The sequence below is a fragment of the Brienomyrus brachyistius genome, chromosome 17, assembly GCF_023856365.1.
Source record: "Brienomyrus brachyistius isolate T26 chromosome 17, BBRACH_0.4, whole genome shotgun sequence".
Taxonomy (NCBI): domain Eukaryota; kingdom Metazoa; phylum Chordata; class Actinopteri; order Osteoglossiformes; family Mormyridae; genus Brienomyrus; species Brienomyrus brachyistius.
Window position 1 is genome coordinate 18,366,899 of NC_064549.1, and position 17,006 is coordinate 18,383,904.

Genomic DNA, 17,006 nt, shown 5'->3' on the forward strand with positions numbered 1-17,006 from the left:
GGACAGGATTTTGTAAACTACCATTTAAATTAAAAACACCTAGATTTCACTTAAGCACCGAGTTCTTGCTGTTTGCTGATTGGTCAGTCTTCTATAATCATGCATGTGTCACTAATGTTAATGTGAAACAGCTGAATGAATCTTTCAATCAAGAAAACAAACCAGCAAGAGCACAAGAACAACTGAACAATTTAGTCAAGCACAGGAGCCTTTCAGTTATCTGGTCACCCTAAGTGCCATTCTGTTTACGGAACCCAGACTGGAATGGCTCCTACATGTATAGTGCATTACCATTTAGTTAAGAAAGGCATGTGGTTATGTAGCTACATCTCTTTCCATCACTTTGGTTAGAAAAGGAAGATTTGAGATCTTGATCTTAAGGTCTATAGCTAGAGAGATGATTGATCCAACTCAGGTTTCTTGAGGATAGTAACTGCAGCAGTTTTGAGGACAGAAGGGGCATAGACACACGTTTCTGATAAATGTATTTAATTTTGGTGTAAAAAAATGTAAAAATCCCTGACACTGCTCAGCTGTCTGATAACATGCTAGTACAGGAGGTTTGAGTAGTTTAACAATCCTAAAGAGTGTTTGTGGCATATATTTAGCACCACATATGCTAGAGGAGTAGAAATAGGGTGTGTTTTAGGGTGTCCCTATACTTGTAGATGTGCTTGGTGTATAAAAGCTGTGCATGGTGAGACCAGTTTTCTTATAAAGGCGTTCAAGACGCCAGTCAGTGGCCTTCATTATTCTGAACTCAGGGGTGAACCAAGGACAAAAGTGAGCAACTGGGATTAGCCTAGTCTTCAGAGGAGCGGAATCATTAAGCAATACAGAGATATGCTATTATAGAAGGAAACCATAGTATCAGGAGAAGATCAAGAATATGACCATGAATGTGAGTTGGAAAGTTAACATGCTGTGTCAAAGTAAAACACACTAATACTGACATTGTAGCAAGACTGGGAAAGGCTCAGGGTGCCTTTTCCCAACTCCATTCCATCTGGAGGTCTAAACAATACAGCCTAAAAACAAAGATGCTCCTGTACAGCAACATAAAGTCTGTCCTCCTGTATGGTTGAGTGTTGGCGTCTGGGCAGTACAGATGAGGAGACTTAAGGTCTTCCACAACAGATGCCTCAGATGAACCTGCCAGATCTTTTGGCTCAACAAAATATCCAACCAACTATACAAGAAAACAAGCAATCATAGGATCAGCAAGGACATTACATTAAGACGCTTAAGATGGTTTGGACATGTGTTAAGGATGGAGCAAAACCGCATCCCAAGAGTTGTATTAAGATGGACACCACCTAGAAAAAGAAAATCTGGATGACCTAAAACACCTGGCGTAGAGCTGTGATAGAGGAGCGTCAAAAGATGAACCTGTCATGGGGAGATGTACAGCATGCTGCAAAGGACCGCATGCGATGGAGAGAGCTCGATGAAGCCTTATGTCCCACAAGGGACAAAGAGGATTGATTGAGTGAATACTGACATGAACTCAGATGTATAGGAACAGTTTTTAGTCAACATGGATATTAGTCACCTAGCACAATAATGGAAGGGCAGAGAGATGAGATGTGTTACGATCCCCAGTCTATGGTTGAGGACCGACAGAAAGGTAAAGGAAAAGAGGGGAAAACGAGAACCAAGGGATGGGAAAAGGGAACACGGGAAGCAAAGGGATATTTTTTGTATTTTTTTATATTTAATCACAGACACTTTTACAAACATGAGGTGCAACAAACTTCGGGAGTGACCCAGGCCAAACCAAAACGGCTAACGAACACGTCCCAAATTAAGCTAACTTTAAAGGTAAAGAAAACAAGAGAAAACGAAATGACAAAGACTAAATCTAACTCCTAACCAACCTAACCAAAACCACAGTAAACACCTCGTACGCATAAGCAAAAAGGCAGTCACTCCTTACGCACCTGACAGACATGTACAGAAAACACACAGGCCAAAACACGGTATCCGAAAGGGCGAGGCAAAGAGAGCAGTAAGGAGCTAAGCAAGAGGTCAAAACCAGAAGACAAACAAACCAAAGACAAAGGTACAAGAAGGGGCGAAGCAGAAAACGAGAAACCAAACAATCAGAACCGTCATACACAAGAAGTGAATCAGAAACAGCAAACCAACACAGCAACAGCAAAAGACAAAGCCTGAGCAAGAGCTTGAGCTGCATGTGATCAGCAGGCTTTATCCTCGACCGGAACACAGGGCCAGGGTCAGAGGGCGGAGGGCGGAAGAGGCGTGGCCGGAAACTGGGAGGCGGGCTGAAGCAGCAACTGGTGAGTGGAGCTTGGGGCAGAAGACTGAAGTGTCCTGTAGACATATCCAAAACTCTTATGGCATGTAACAGATGACTGTGAGGAGTTCATTCAATTCTGGCAGGAAGACAGCAGCAGTTTTAGGAGGACGATACACTAACAACAGCACTAACGGGGGAAGAAAACAACCTTAAGAGTAATACATTCTAAACTCGTAACATCAAAAAATGAAAGTTCTTTAATTTTTATAGTAGATCAAGCCAAGTGACAGCCAAGTGACAGCCAAGCCACACCATCTTCCATATAAATAGAGTTTTGACAGGTAGATGTAGACTGGGGGAGTCAGCATGTTCAAATGTAAATAGTGACCAGGTTGTTGCCAAGTTTCTGAAATACAAAACATGTCCACTTTCTTCTGGATAATAAGGTTGTTGATCATAAAGGGTTTATGGGTTATGGAATGAGCATTCAACAAGTCAAGAATAAAGTTTATACTACAAGGAGAAAAATGTGAAGATTTGGAATAAATTTGGAAGGGGACAAAGATTGTCATGAGTTATTTCTCAGATGGCATTAGTGTCACTCCGGCAAATACGATATGTTCATGCAGTCAGGGTCGTCATGTCGCAGGCAAAATAACCGAGGGCCCTCTTTTCAAGCAGTGGATGTAATGAGGGCATTGGGCAATTCCAAGTGATTGGCACAGGTTGTACGATACTAAATCCAAATGGATATGGCAGCGTAGATGTTTAAATGCAACCCAAGAGCCGCAAAACTCCAGGCTCTAGACGAGTAACGAGTAATGAAGTTCAAGAGGCCAACAGCATTCAAGACAAAAAATAATGAATATGCCAATTAACAACAATATGCTAAACAGACAATGCACATTAGCTAATACAAAACTCATTACTCAGCTCAGCAAGAAATCGTGATAAGCGCAAGCAGATAACCTGCCCTTCCAGCAAGCCCAGCTGGTGACAGCAATGAAGCAAGAGGGAAAAACTCACTCACCACGGTTGTAGTCAGAGAGCAGGAGCAAAGGACGAAGGCTTGTGCAGGTAAGAAGCAGACGTGTTATAAGTTATCATATGGCCAAGTTATAAAATTAGCAACGAGTCCAACAAAACAAAAATACCAGTGAGAAGGGGCAGCCTAATCGCAAACAGCATATTTAACCTTCTGAAGACTAAAACAGCATTTCTCAAAATAGTTCATGCATACAGCTATGATTTAGCTGCAAAAGACTATAACTTACCCAAAACAATTTACTCATGTCTTAAAAGCAAATAATTCCACCAATGAATTAGTCAGAGCCATCAAAATTAGTTTTCTCAGTCACTTTGGTACATTTCTTGAATCATCCTTACCATTTGCAAAACAGTAAGTGCATTTTCTAGAAACAATTCGTACAAACAGCACCACATGATGGATTACCTGCAAAAGCCTGTAACTTTCTCAGAATCCTTAGTTTATCCCTCAAAAGTAAATATTTATGTCAATGAACTTGTCAGTGCCACCAGAATGACAAGTCCTTGTGCCATCGTTTACAAACAAGAAGGTCAAAATGCTTAGCCATTTTGTCAGTAGAACAGTGTATTCAAAGTATTTGTCCATGTAAGCCATGGCTAAGTTTTTGATGACAATGATTGGAAATGCACAAGGATGCACTTCTTCTGCATGGCATTTATCACTTACAAAGTTACACAAGCTGTACATATACTGTAACACACTGTAAATATGCATACATATGTGTGTGTGCTACAGTACATGTCCAGTATGCAACTATATAAAAAAAATTACTGTATACTACAACAATGCAAGTGGAATACTATAACCTGCAGTATTGCAATAAGTATGCAATATTACAGGACAGGGCTCCTTGTAGGATTACATACCTTTTATCTCTATGAAACGTTTGAACAATTGAGGACAAAGTTGTTGTCTTACTATTCAGCTGTAACCTTCAGCCATTGTAAGGCTTTGATTTAGGACATGGTCCACAATCGTGACCCTTATTTCACCAGGAACGTGCCTGTGTTTGGCGTTTTCTACCTCTTGCTCTGTTTTGCCTTCCTACCCTTCCACAGTGCAGCCTTATTCCTGTTCTTCTTATTGGCTGTTGACCCTGTTCATTTTCTTGTTGTCCTTCCATTGTCAAATTGTAACACTATGTTGTGCCCTATCAATATATGCTTGCCAACTGAAGGTTCATGAGATGCACCTCTGAGCTATCCTGGAGAACTGGTTGATCAGCAATCAATCTAACACTTCAGACCTTCTTTGAGAAATTATTCTTCATTTATGCATGTAATGACTTGTACAATGAACTAATGCCTTAAATGTCATTTGAGAAATGCCCCAAAGCAACTGAGGAAAAGTGTAACACAAAACAATTTCATAACCATTTGTAAAAACAAACTATGAAAATATGCTTGGAAACCTTGATGTAGGATAGGAGAAATCTGGACAAGACCACTGTAAATCATTGATAATTATCAAGAAGGTATAGTGGGTGGTAATATATAAATAAAATGAATAAATAATGCTGAGTAGAATGAATGAATTGCAGTTTCTCTCTATTGCTTTGGTGCATTTCTCAAATGATAATCAACATTTGCAAAGCAACAAATGTAATCCCCACACTATAATGTCATTTCTGCACAGCAGAACATCATTTGCAAATGTTAATTGTCATTTGAGAAATGTGTTAAGTCAATCAAGAAAAGTATAAGAAAAGGATAGCCTGCCCCTGAGATCATGTGCTTGATTATGTTTTTGGTGCTTGCTTGCTTGCTTAGCAAAAAACAGCTGGTTTTGTATTTTATTGGTGACAGCTATATTGAACATACACAATACCCTCAAACTATGATTTTGGTTTTTTATTATTTTAATAAAATACTACTTAGTAACAGTAGTGTGAAAGTACTCCAGTAGTCGACACTGAGGAAAAAAAGGAGAAAAAAAGCTGATCTGGTCGTCCTGGCGGAGGAGATGAGCAATATACTGTGAAGTGTTCTTATACATCGTAAGATAAAGAGTCTTCACTGGGAAGCAGCTCGTCTGTGCTTCCAGCAGTTAAGGAGAAATAGGGATGCCTTGTTCGTACCTATAGGGGCACAACCTTTGTCAGCACAAGGGTGCTCTTAAATTTGAAATTTGCAGTATCATGTATGTTCGGGAATGTTATTTTACAATGACATCTACAGTTCCACTGCTGTGCACGGCATTACTCGCCAATATGCACTTTACATCGTGTATGGAGCTACAGCCTGATATGTAAGTAAAATAAAATACAGGCTTCTTACTTTGGTTGGGTGGGCGGGTAGCTTTCTGTAATAGGAAGCAACGTGGTTAGTAGTATAATAATGTACAATTGAAATGCGATTTTATCTTATCTAAATTGAAAAATAATCGACGGTCTTATTGCTTGTAAAAGGTGAATATCCTTCGCTCTAGTGTGAGGTTGTATGTTTTTTTTTTTTTTGCTCAGGCAGCTACATATCATTCAGTGTTACTTTATTTCATTGTTTTAATCCAAACAGATGCCATTATGACAGTGACTTGAGTTGTTAGAAATAAAATGTCTTTATGCACAGCCCCTAGATATCCCCCTGTACTGTATCTTTATTTCTCTAAGAATATAAATAAAAGAATAGGAGTACGGTAAGTGAAGATAACTTCGTGATATGATAGCAAAATGTGTGAGTGTGTGTGTATATATATATATATATATATATATATATATATATATATATATATAATCATTATTATTATTATTATGCCATTTTACACATTAGCCATGTAAAATAAAAATTCAGATTTCCCCTCAATACAACTGCCGGGCAACAGAGACCAAAAACATTCGCATACCGGCATGCCTTGCGCTGCACTGTCGTTGTAATATAACCTATACAATAATGTGTTTATTTTTCACGGAGCCACTAAGGGGACAAAGGAGGAGAAAATATAAGTCATGTTTTGCGTTATAACCCAAAAATTTTCGTTATAACTCAAAACCTTTGCGATATAACGCAAAACTGTTGTGACTTTGAACCGGAAATATGAGTAATCAGTCATTGTATGGAACATAATTGATAGGAAAACATGAAGCGTTTAATCTAATTTCACTTTAATCTTGGTCTACAATATAAGGACATATATAAGGACATTTAGTTTGTTCTCGGATCTAAGCATGATGTTCACATAAGTTTGAGCCAGAATAAGTGTCACGATCAGCACACGGAAGCAGGCGAGAGCACCCGTGGATACGGACTTTATTACGGGCTAGTACACGGAACAACAACACGTAACGTTAATGACCGGACTGGGGAAACAAACTTAAACGCGGACTAAATACATAGAACTAATGAGAGCAACTGGAAACAGTTGGTGAACACGGGGAATCCACACGGGGTAGATGAGGGGGCGTGGCACACAGGAGGATCGGACGAGCGGGGCATGATATTAAGAGGATTTTATGTGAAAGGGGATTATTCCGACGGAAAAACTACTCCGACTTGGGTGATGTAATTAACTTGATTCGCGAGCAGCTTTTGTACTCTGGGCAGCTTCATAGTTATCGATGGATGTACGCAAAATGCAGAATAAATGGACTTAATGTGAAAAAAGAGGATGTGCGTTTGATTTTAAAAGAGCTTGATCCAGCAGGAGTGCTTCTGGTACTCCTCTTGACCTAATGAATGTTTCTAGGTCCCCCTCCTGGGCAATGTACAGCACTAATATTATAAACACGAAACAATAACAAAAATTGAACAATTCTTTAGTTTTAAATCAACCTCAACAGATTAGCATTAATTAGCAATGTTACTGAAATTTTACCAAGGTTTGCTTTACAAATGACTAATTATGAATTAAACAACCGTTAAATTACATTAATAAAGGAAGCGGGGATCAACCACATCATGCAAACAGCGGCTTTGAAAGTTGCACTTCAATGACCAAAAGTACGCTAGTCACCTGATTTTATTGTTGCATTACTACTAAAACTTTTGGGTTATATCGCAAAAGTTTTGGGTTATATCGCAAAGGTTTTCTGTTATATTAACGCAAAACATGACTTTTGTTTTTCTTCTGACGTTTTTATTCTCCTCCTTTGTCCCCTTAGGGGCCCCGTACTTAGGGGCTCCGTATGTATTCGTGTATTTATGTCGTAAATAGTTTGTATTGCATCGTTGTTACATTGTGCTGTAAATGCTAAACGTAATGTTTTTACAGTTGTGTGCACGTTTTTGTGTAGCTTTTACCCTGAGTGACATTATTGTGTGAATTACCGGCTTGCTCTGTCCGGAGCCAGTGCATGCTGTCTCTAGCAGTTGTAATATTATTATTAGTTTTTTTTTTCATTGCCGAAACACATTTCCTGAAGTTACATGACGTTTTTCAAAAACCCTAATCACAAATCTAAAATGGAAACCAATGAAAAGAAACTAGTATGGGCTCAGATTAGCATCCATTTCCAGTACTCTCTGAAAACAAACAAAATAATCAATCAATACGGTATAGTCCAGAGCACTGGGAAAACTGCTGTACTGTATGCAGTGTGGGGCAGCATGGTGGTGCAGTGGTTAGCACTGTTGCCTCACACCACTGGGACTTGGGTTCAAGTCTCCACCAAAGTTCCATGTGTGTGGAGTCCACATGTCCTGCCTGTGTCATTGTGGGGTTTCCTCCAGGTACTGTGGTCCCTCCCCCCATACATAAACATGCAGAGGGTAACTGCAGTTACCAAATTGCCTGTACAGTGGATGTAATAAGTGTATAGACTCCTGTTATAATGGTAGGTTTTTGTGCTGTAAAAAAATAAGACCATAAATCATAAAAAAAAACTTCCCACCTTTAATGTGACTTTTAACCAGTACAATTCAATTGAAACACAAACATATCTGTTAGTGGGAAAAATATGAAAAATAAAAAAGTACAATAAGCTGGTTGCATAAGTGTGCACACCCTTAGACTAATACTTTTTTGAAGCACATTTTAATTACAGCATTAAGTCTTTTTTGGTACACACCTGCCATCAAATTAAAGTGACTAATTAACTCCAAATAAAGTTCAGTGGTGCTAGTAGGATTTTCCTGACATTGCCATAGCCATGCAATCAGGCTTACAAACACTTGGGTTATCCTGGTGGGATCAGTGAATTCCAGTGTAGCACTGTCATAGGATGCCACCTTTGCAATACGTCAGTTTGTGAAATTTCATCCCTGCTAGATATTCCATGGTTAACTGTAGCAGAAGCATTTAGAAACAACAGAGACTCAACCACAATGTGGCAGAGCAAGTAAAGTAACACAGCTGGGTCACTGAGTGCTGAGGTGCATGATGTATAATAGTTGCCAAAAGTCATTCTGTTGATTCAATAACTACAGAGTTGCAAATTTCCTCTGGCATTTACCCCAGCCCAAATCTATGCACCGGGAGCTCCATGGAATGGGTTTCCATGGCCGAGCAGCTGCATGCAAGTTTTACATCACCAAGCACAATGCCAAGCATCGGATGGAGTGGTATAAAACACTGCCACTTGACTCTGGACCATGAGTGATGCTTATATGTCTGGCAGGGAATGGACGAGTCTCTGTTTGGTGGATGCCAGGAGAATATTTCCTGCCTGACTACATTGTGCCAACTGTAAATTTTGCTGGAGGAGGGATAATGGTATGGAGAATTTTCCAGGTTGGGCTAGGCCCCTTAGTTCCAGTGAAGAGAACTGTTAATGCTTCAGCCTACCAAGATATTTTGGACAATTCTGAGCTTCCAACTTTGTTGGAACAGTTTGGAGAATGCCCTTTTCTGTTCCAGTATAACCCCATGAAACGCATTTGGGATGAACTAGAGTAAGGATTGCGAGCCAGGCCTTCAGTCCAGCAATGCCTGACTTCAGAAATGCTGTTTTGGATGAATGGGCAAAAAGTCCCACTGACACACCCCAAAATCTTGTGGAAAGCACATGCACACATGTGCACACAAGTAGGTTATATTACACAGAGGAAAAAAAGAACATAATTTTACAGTGCAGTAAAGTGAATTACATTTGTTCTTCTCTGAATGTCCTGATTACAGATGCAACTGAGAAGTGGCTTAAATTTGACTGGACCTTCTGGCCATCCACTCTCATGTTCATATCATGAACTAGTACATAGTCAATAATGTGAATCTGATATCATCTGTAAATGTGTGTTGTCCTTGTCCTCCTCCTCTTCTTCTTACCCCTTGACCCACTCCTCTCCTCTCACCACCTCTTCCTCACTCTCTTCCTTGATTTCTTGGCTGGTTGTTGACCTACATTTTACCAAACAGTTTACTTGAGGCTCCTCATGCATTCACTTTGCATATCAGTTCCCTCATTGGTTGATTCAACAATTAGACAATTAAGCTTGTTTATGTTTAGACAATGACAGTTGTGTGCTGTTAGTGTTGCAATGAAGGTGCAGAGGTTCAGTATTTTGAGTGGCAATGCTTTTTGTAAGATAGCATGAGGATAAGTGGTGACACGTGTTTAGAGAAATTGAAAGAGTGTTTAACAAATCTGCCAGTATGTGCGTTTCCGGAAATTGTGTCTAAAGTTCTGCAAAAAGCTATCAATTTGACAACTGAAGTAAGGTTTTGAAGAATCATGATTGGAGTATCAGTTTTAGTGTTTTGGCAATTAAAAAACTGTAATAATCATACAAATTACTATATATTGTATTATATTGTAAATAACTGTTTAAAATGCAATCTTGAAAACATATGTTTGCAAGGCCACATTTCAAGCATCTTTCCCTAGTCTACAGTGTGTTGCCCAAACCATAGGTGACCATGGAGATGTGGTAATATTTGACTAAGAAATCCATTTATATTACTTTAGAGCAGCAGAAATCACTGTGCTGTTCAATAAAATGTGAAAAAGTCTTTCTTTAAATTGTTGAAGTAGCTGGCATGTAAACGTCTAATGTTGGCTTCAATATTAACCAAAAACAAGGCAGCTTTCCCTAGAAACTCTTAAATCTATTGTTGTTCCGAGAGGCTACGGCTAGTCCATGTGTGACCTTGCCAAGAAACTGAAGATTTAATACAAAGGTGAGCATTACTGTAAGAGCAAAAACTGAAAGTAACCAGAATGGAAAAATAAGTAAAGACCCAGATGCACAACTGCACATGGGGACAAGTATATGTGGGTCCCTGGTTTGAGAACAAGACCTTGCAGGCTCCCAGCTTGCAGCTTTATGGGAAAAACATAAAGATACACTGAAAGCCAAATTATAGTTCTGAATGAGCTGTACTGAGTTAAAAAGTTAACTGTCAAGCAGTCTCACTGGGTGCTTTTTAATTAGTAACACCTTTGCAATAACATAAAACACCAAACATTTGTGTTTAGTATCTGTTTGAGAGCCAGTGACTACAGTTACAATTAATAGCAAAACAGAACTGGATGAGGTAGTCAAGAAAAAAAGAACACTTAAAATATCCTTGCATAAGATGTTCAGATATATTAAATACTTCTTGTCAATGGACTTTGCAACATTTTTACTGAATTAAGCAAGTATCCCAAGACGTTCTGTGAGCACTGTATATTTTTGTTTCATGTCAGCAGTCTGCCCCTGGCAAACAGCCCCATAGCAAAACAGATCCACCCCCAAGTGCTTGTTTTCTGCATGCTTCTCTTTTTTTCTTCAATCATATCTTCATTGTTCGTAACATCATCAGACCAAGCACTTATTTCCAAAATGGCTCTGGATTATTTCCATGTTGCTGTACTCACTTCAGTCATCATCTTTTCTGATGAGATTGTAGGTTAGGTTTCCTTCTAATGACTCCTCCATGCAGACTATGTTTGTGTAAGTGATGCCGGGCAGTGGAGCAACTAAATCTTTCAGCAGTGCCTTTACTGTGGGATTTTGCTTTGACTTCCTGTCTAGTCTCAGAGTGGCTCTATCTGATATTTCTCTTAGTCTTCCAGAGCTCACCTTGAGTTCCCCTTAACTTTCATTTCTTAATGATATTTCATGCAGTCAAAATTGCAAGCTGGGTGCATTTAAGAATCTCTTTATAAATATTTCCTGCTTTATAAGAGACATTTCTGATTCACATAAAGCTGCTTAGATTAATCCATGTTTGCGGAGTACAAGAACAAACCCCTTATTGTTTTGAAGACTTTTTAAAAGTTATATATTTTATGAGGCTCTGGAATTGTCATCAGGTCAAAGGTCAATGAAGTTCTGAGGCCAAGTTTTGTACATGCCACATTATTTCAGTCTTATAAATACAAGAACACACGCATATATTCTTATCTTTGTGGGGTCTATTCATTCACTTCTAAAAATGCCAACCTAGACCTAATATTAACCATAAGTAACCCAAAAAATACAAAACTTTTGGCATTTTTTGTTTTTTGATTGCAGTCACAGATTTCTATAAAAATTAGTTGCCCCTAATGGGAACCAAAAAAGGGGTCACAACATCAAAATAAATTTTTATCACATTGTAGGGACATTTTGTTCCCACAATGTAATATATACATTACCCACACACACACACTCAAGTAGGTTATATTACATTAAGAAAACAGAACTGAACTTTACAGTGCAGTAGAGTGAATTACCTTTGTTTTTCTCTGAACGTCCTGCTTTTGGATGCGACTGAGAAGCAGCAAATATAAAGAAGCTGTGTATTAAAATCAAATGTGACATATTGAATTTTTTTTGATGCAGAGGTTGTGTTCACTTTGTTTTTCTTCTAATACGAATGAAACATTATATATTACAGTTTTTCTTGAATCAATTAGCACATTTCATGAAACATGCTTAACATTCTCAAGACTGTAACGGCATTTCTCCAAACAGTTCATTCATGTAGCACATCACTATGGCTTAGCTGCAAAAACCTGCAACTTACCCAAAACAATTAACTCGTGTCTCAAAACCAAGTCAATCTACATTCAGTCAGTGCCACCAAAATGAAAAATGCAATCAGCACTTCTTTAACCATGAGCGTCAAAATGCTTCGATATATTGTCAGTGTAAGTGTGTCAGTCTAAGTATGCCCGAACTCCAAAATTCTGAGTGATAGTCAGTTACAACTTCCTCATTGTCACTGAGTGATCATCTTTCTTTAGCAAACTTATACTTATTCATGTCAAAGACTGCAGTGTCAACATTGCAAGGCTCTATATTACAGTATGTAAAGTTCACTGGCAAGAGAAAACACTCGCATGCACATGTAACTTCTTCAGATCTCAAGATACAGTATAATAGAAAACAAAAAAGTCACACAGCACTGTATAACACAACCACAACAAAATGACAACACATCATATACTGTGGGAACCAAAACCACAGCCCCACGGTGGCTGAGATAGCCCAATAAAAATCAGAAAGCCCAATGAAATTTAAAAAAAAAAATGCATGTCTAAGAAAAAAACACACTGAAAACAAAGGAAAAAAAACACTGATATAACAAAGGACACTGCAAACCCGTAGACGCTACACAAATTCAGAAGACACTTTCATCAAAATGACAACACGTGAACCACATTTTACAATGCATATTTACAGACGCACTGCAAAGACGGAGAACAACTGCAACTTCAGAAATGCACTCCAAATAGCCACAACACAATGGAAGTGTTTCCGGAGGACACATTTTCCAGTTGGTCACATGCTTGTAATAAAGTTTTTCAACGTAAGCAATTAATAGCAAATTGTGTTCCTTATGAACATGAATAATATGCGTTGTTGCTTTGCAGTGCGTTTTTCTATTCAACGTGCATTTCTTTTTTTTTTAATTGTATCAGGCTTCCTCGGCCACCATACATAGCAATATCGTACCACTGCAAGTTATGGAATGTATAGTTTTGAAACTTGGTTAACTGTTGTATGTGGTGGTTAACATGATGATCGCATGCATATATAGTTTTCGGTATAAAATTTCGCAACCAGTTTGATCAATTCATTAATTTATTTAGTTAAATATCTAAATAGGCATGGATTAGCTAAACATGGTGTGCTAGTGGTTAAGTCAAAATATACATTGATGTATTGGAATAATCACATATTCAATCGCATTATAATTTGCTGGAACTACATTGCGATCATATTCAAGCTTCAGTAAAAGATAATTATGACTGGTCAGATACTTTGAGACATTACTGAACAAATAAGGCAGCAGCTCTCCCCAGCCACCTCTTCCAGCTCCTCTAGGAGAATACCAAGGCACTCCCAGGCCAGCTGATAGATATAATCTCTCCAGCGTGTCCTGGGTCTGCCCCAGGGTCTCCTCCCAGTTGGGCATGTCCAAAACACCTTTCCAGGGAGGCATCCAAGAGGCCTAAACCACCTTAGCTGGCTCTTTTCAATATGAGCTCCTCCCAAATGTCCAAGCACGTCACCCACTCCAAGGCTCAGCTCAGACACCCTGCAGGAAACTCATTTGTGCCACTTCTATAAGAAATCCCATTCTTTCGGTCATTACCCAAAACTCTTGGCCATAGGCGAGGGTAGGAATGTAGATTGACAGGTTAATCGATACCTTTTCCTTCTGGCTCAGCTTTCTCAGTACAGCCTCTGCATTACTGTCGACACTGCACCAATCTGCCTGTCAATCTTCTGCTTCCGTCTTCCCACACCTGTGATCAAGACCCCGAGATCCTTACCATTTTTCTCAATTGCTAAGACGCATTTCCCAAAATCTTAACGTCCTACTCAAAACTCTAAGTGCATTTCCAAGGCTGTAAATACAGTTATCATAACACCATTTCACAAGTGCAAAAGAACCAAACATGCCAAAAACTTTGATTATATGACCCAAAAGACACAAAATAAGTAAAATATTGCCCCCATAAAGAAAGCATACCTGAATGAATAGATAACTACACAAAAAATGTACGTATTTGAACCAAAACCAGGTGCACCATTTATTTTATAGTCATTGTAGAATATACACAGATATTTTCAAAAAATAAAGTCCAAAAACAAATTTCAATGACATAAAACAAAAATATTTTTTACAATAGAAAAAGAATCACAATTTTGTTATGCATTACACTACTAACATTTCAAGCGAGCTCAGAAACCAGCCTGTCTTCTCTGTTTGGCCACAACACTTCAACATCACGTCTGATGTCATCCAAGATAGAGGTGGAACAATCTTCTTGAATTCGCATCCATCCTCGGCATGCTTCCACAGTGACGTCCTCACAAGCAGCACCCATTGCCCCCAGTAGAGACAACTGGTTGTAGGGCTGATGGTCATATACTGTACATGCCACCTCCACGCTGAGAAGAATTCCTCTATTGGGTTGAGGAAGGGTGAGTAAGGTGGTAAGAACACCATCACCCGTGTAAAAACGTATCAATGTGCGCATGCGTGACGTTTCGGAGGACCGATGTGTTCACATTACAGTCAGGTCACTTGTAGTTATGAATGTGAATCGTCAAGATAGACAAATCCGATCTGAGCAAAAAATCTGAATTGAACGATGTGGCTGGCAGTGTGACTGTAGCCTAAGTGATTTGCAAAATGTGTTTTACCAATTGCCACTTACCATACACTCATTAAGAAATGAAACAGTGCTCTGACCAGTGTCATTAAGGTTGTGGAGCTTTGAGGAATGAGGTTAGTATTTTGAGAAGTGCATTTACGCAATTGAGAAAAACTGTAAACTCCTCTACTTGAGGCAGTAAGTCTCACCTGGGCAGGGCAATCCACCTTTTGTCATTTGAGAACCTTGATCTCAGACTTGGAGGTGCTGATCCTCATCCTGGCCACTTCACACTCAGCTGTAAACTGCCTCAGTGCATGCTGGAAGTCACAGCCTGACGACACCAACAGGACCACATCATCGGCATGAAATCAAAGACATCATTCTGAAGCCCCCGAACTTGATCCCCTCCTCCCCTTAGCTAAGGTCCCTCTCCGGGTTCAGGGATTGCCATCGCGACTGGCACCAACAACAATATGGTCATATCTCCGCACAGCCACCTCAGCAACAGAGGCCTGGAACATGGCTCACTCAGACTCAGTGTACCCAGCTTCCCTTACAATGCAAGGGAAGTTCTGCTGAACATGGACAGAAGTTTCTGCCAGATGCTCCCAGCACACTCCCGATATGCATTTAGGTATTATATCAGGTCTATTTGGCATCTTCCTCCACCATCTGATCCAACTCACCACCAGATGATGATCAGTTGACAGCTCAGCTCCTCTCTTCATCTGAGTATCCAAAACATGTGGACGCAGGTGATCAAGCTGCGGCCTAGGGTGATCATGAGCCAGGTGCATTTATGAACACACTTATGTTTGAACATGGTGTTCATTATGTACAAACTGTGGTTAGCACAGAAGTCCAATAACAGCACTATCCGGGTCCAGATCAGGCAGGTTGTTCCTCCCAATCACACCCTTCCAGGTTTCATTGTCATTTCCTACGTGAGTAGTAAAGTTACAAAATAAGGCAGCAGCTTGCTATTATTAAAATAATTGTTCAAGTACAAATGGGCTGAGCAAGTTATTGTACAAAGTGAAATCACAGGTGGAAGCAGGATGGGGAAAATACACTATAGATAGATTGATAGTGATAGAGACACTTATGCATTCTTTCACTACTTGTACATCAAGAAGTTGAACAATAATTGCAGTTAATTTTTTAAATGCAGTCAGGCAGCATTATATTCTAAAAGTTTGCATTTTTAGATAAAATGGTCAGAATAATTTTTAATGAGACTTATATATGGATTTTATGGATTAGACCAAAATTTCTGTATAATTTACATTTAAAATAATTAAAGAAGCGGCAGAATGTTTCTATGTAAGTTTTTTTTTATTCTACTTCCTACTTCCTGAATTCCAAGAAATTCCATGAAATTTCAAGACTCTAATGTGACTTTTTCATGCTCACTATTCCCATCAGTGGAATAAAATTCACCATTTAAAAGATTCATTTGTAATGTGTCATATAATAAGCCATAAAAAGCAAAGAACTTAGTTTTGTCATTAAAAGATTTGTTGCTTTCTTCTTATTTTCTGACGTTATCAAGTGTAATAAATCACAGTATAAAAGAAATGTTCTTGAGCATGCATTGTCAGAAATATATGGAAGTGAGTACAGAAAACTCAAAACAATGACGGAAGCAATTAATAAAGTGTCCTCACACAAGGCTCTACGGTAGCCGTTGGAGTGTGCGTTAACACGATTAAAAATAGTAATGCGTTATTATTTTAAAATTAACTTTGAGTTTGCGATTGTGTATTTTTGATGGTATTTCTATCATGCTGGTTTTGCCCTGACCTTCCTTGCTATTCCTGTAGGCCTAATGTGTGTGCAGAACAGGAGCTCTCCCTGATGGCCCTGCACCAGCCATGCATACAAGCATTTACACGCATGGCAAAGGTTTGGAAGCAGGGCTGTTCTGGGCACCGTTGGTGTCTCAGCTATGAACGGAGGTGAGAGAAATTTTAAGAGAATTTCTCATACATGTGCGTCACATTTTCCGAATCACTGTATGTACATGCACAGGATCATTAATGCAGAGCCCTCGTACAGTATGTAATGTAACATTTTGTCGCTATAGGACAGGGTACTACATGGCCTACAAACAGGTGTACAGCATGGATGTTCACACTGTATATCGGTGCTGTCCAGGCTGGTTACAACATGCTGAGGAATATGGATGCTTGCATCGTAAGTAAAATTCATTGTTCATGCTGTCAGGTTTCGGGGGTAGCGACGGG

The 17,006-nt window shown here is 39.2% G+C and overlaps 1 protein-coding gene across 1 annotated transcript in view; it reads left to right on the top strand.

The window, feature by feature from the left end:
* Positions 1-16,396: 16,396 nt before the first annotated feature.
* Positions 16,397-17,006, top strand: part of megf6 (multiple EGF like domains 6) — a 57,520-nt gene continuing 56,910 nt past the window's right edge. The window contains exons 1-3 of the mRNA XM_048981709.1: positions 16,397-16,440; positions 16,584-16,718; positions 16,847-16,956. Of these exons, the coding sequence (XP_048837666.1) occupies positions 16,397-16,440; positions 16,584-16,718; positions 16,847-16,956 (289 nt within the window). The remainder of the gene's footprint in view (positions 16,441-16,583; positions 16,719-16,846; positions 16,957-17,006) is intronic.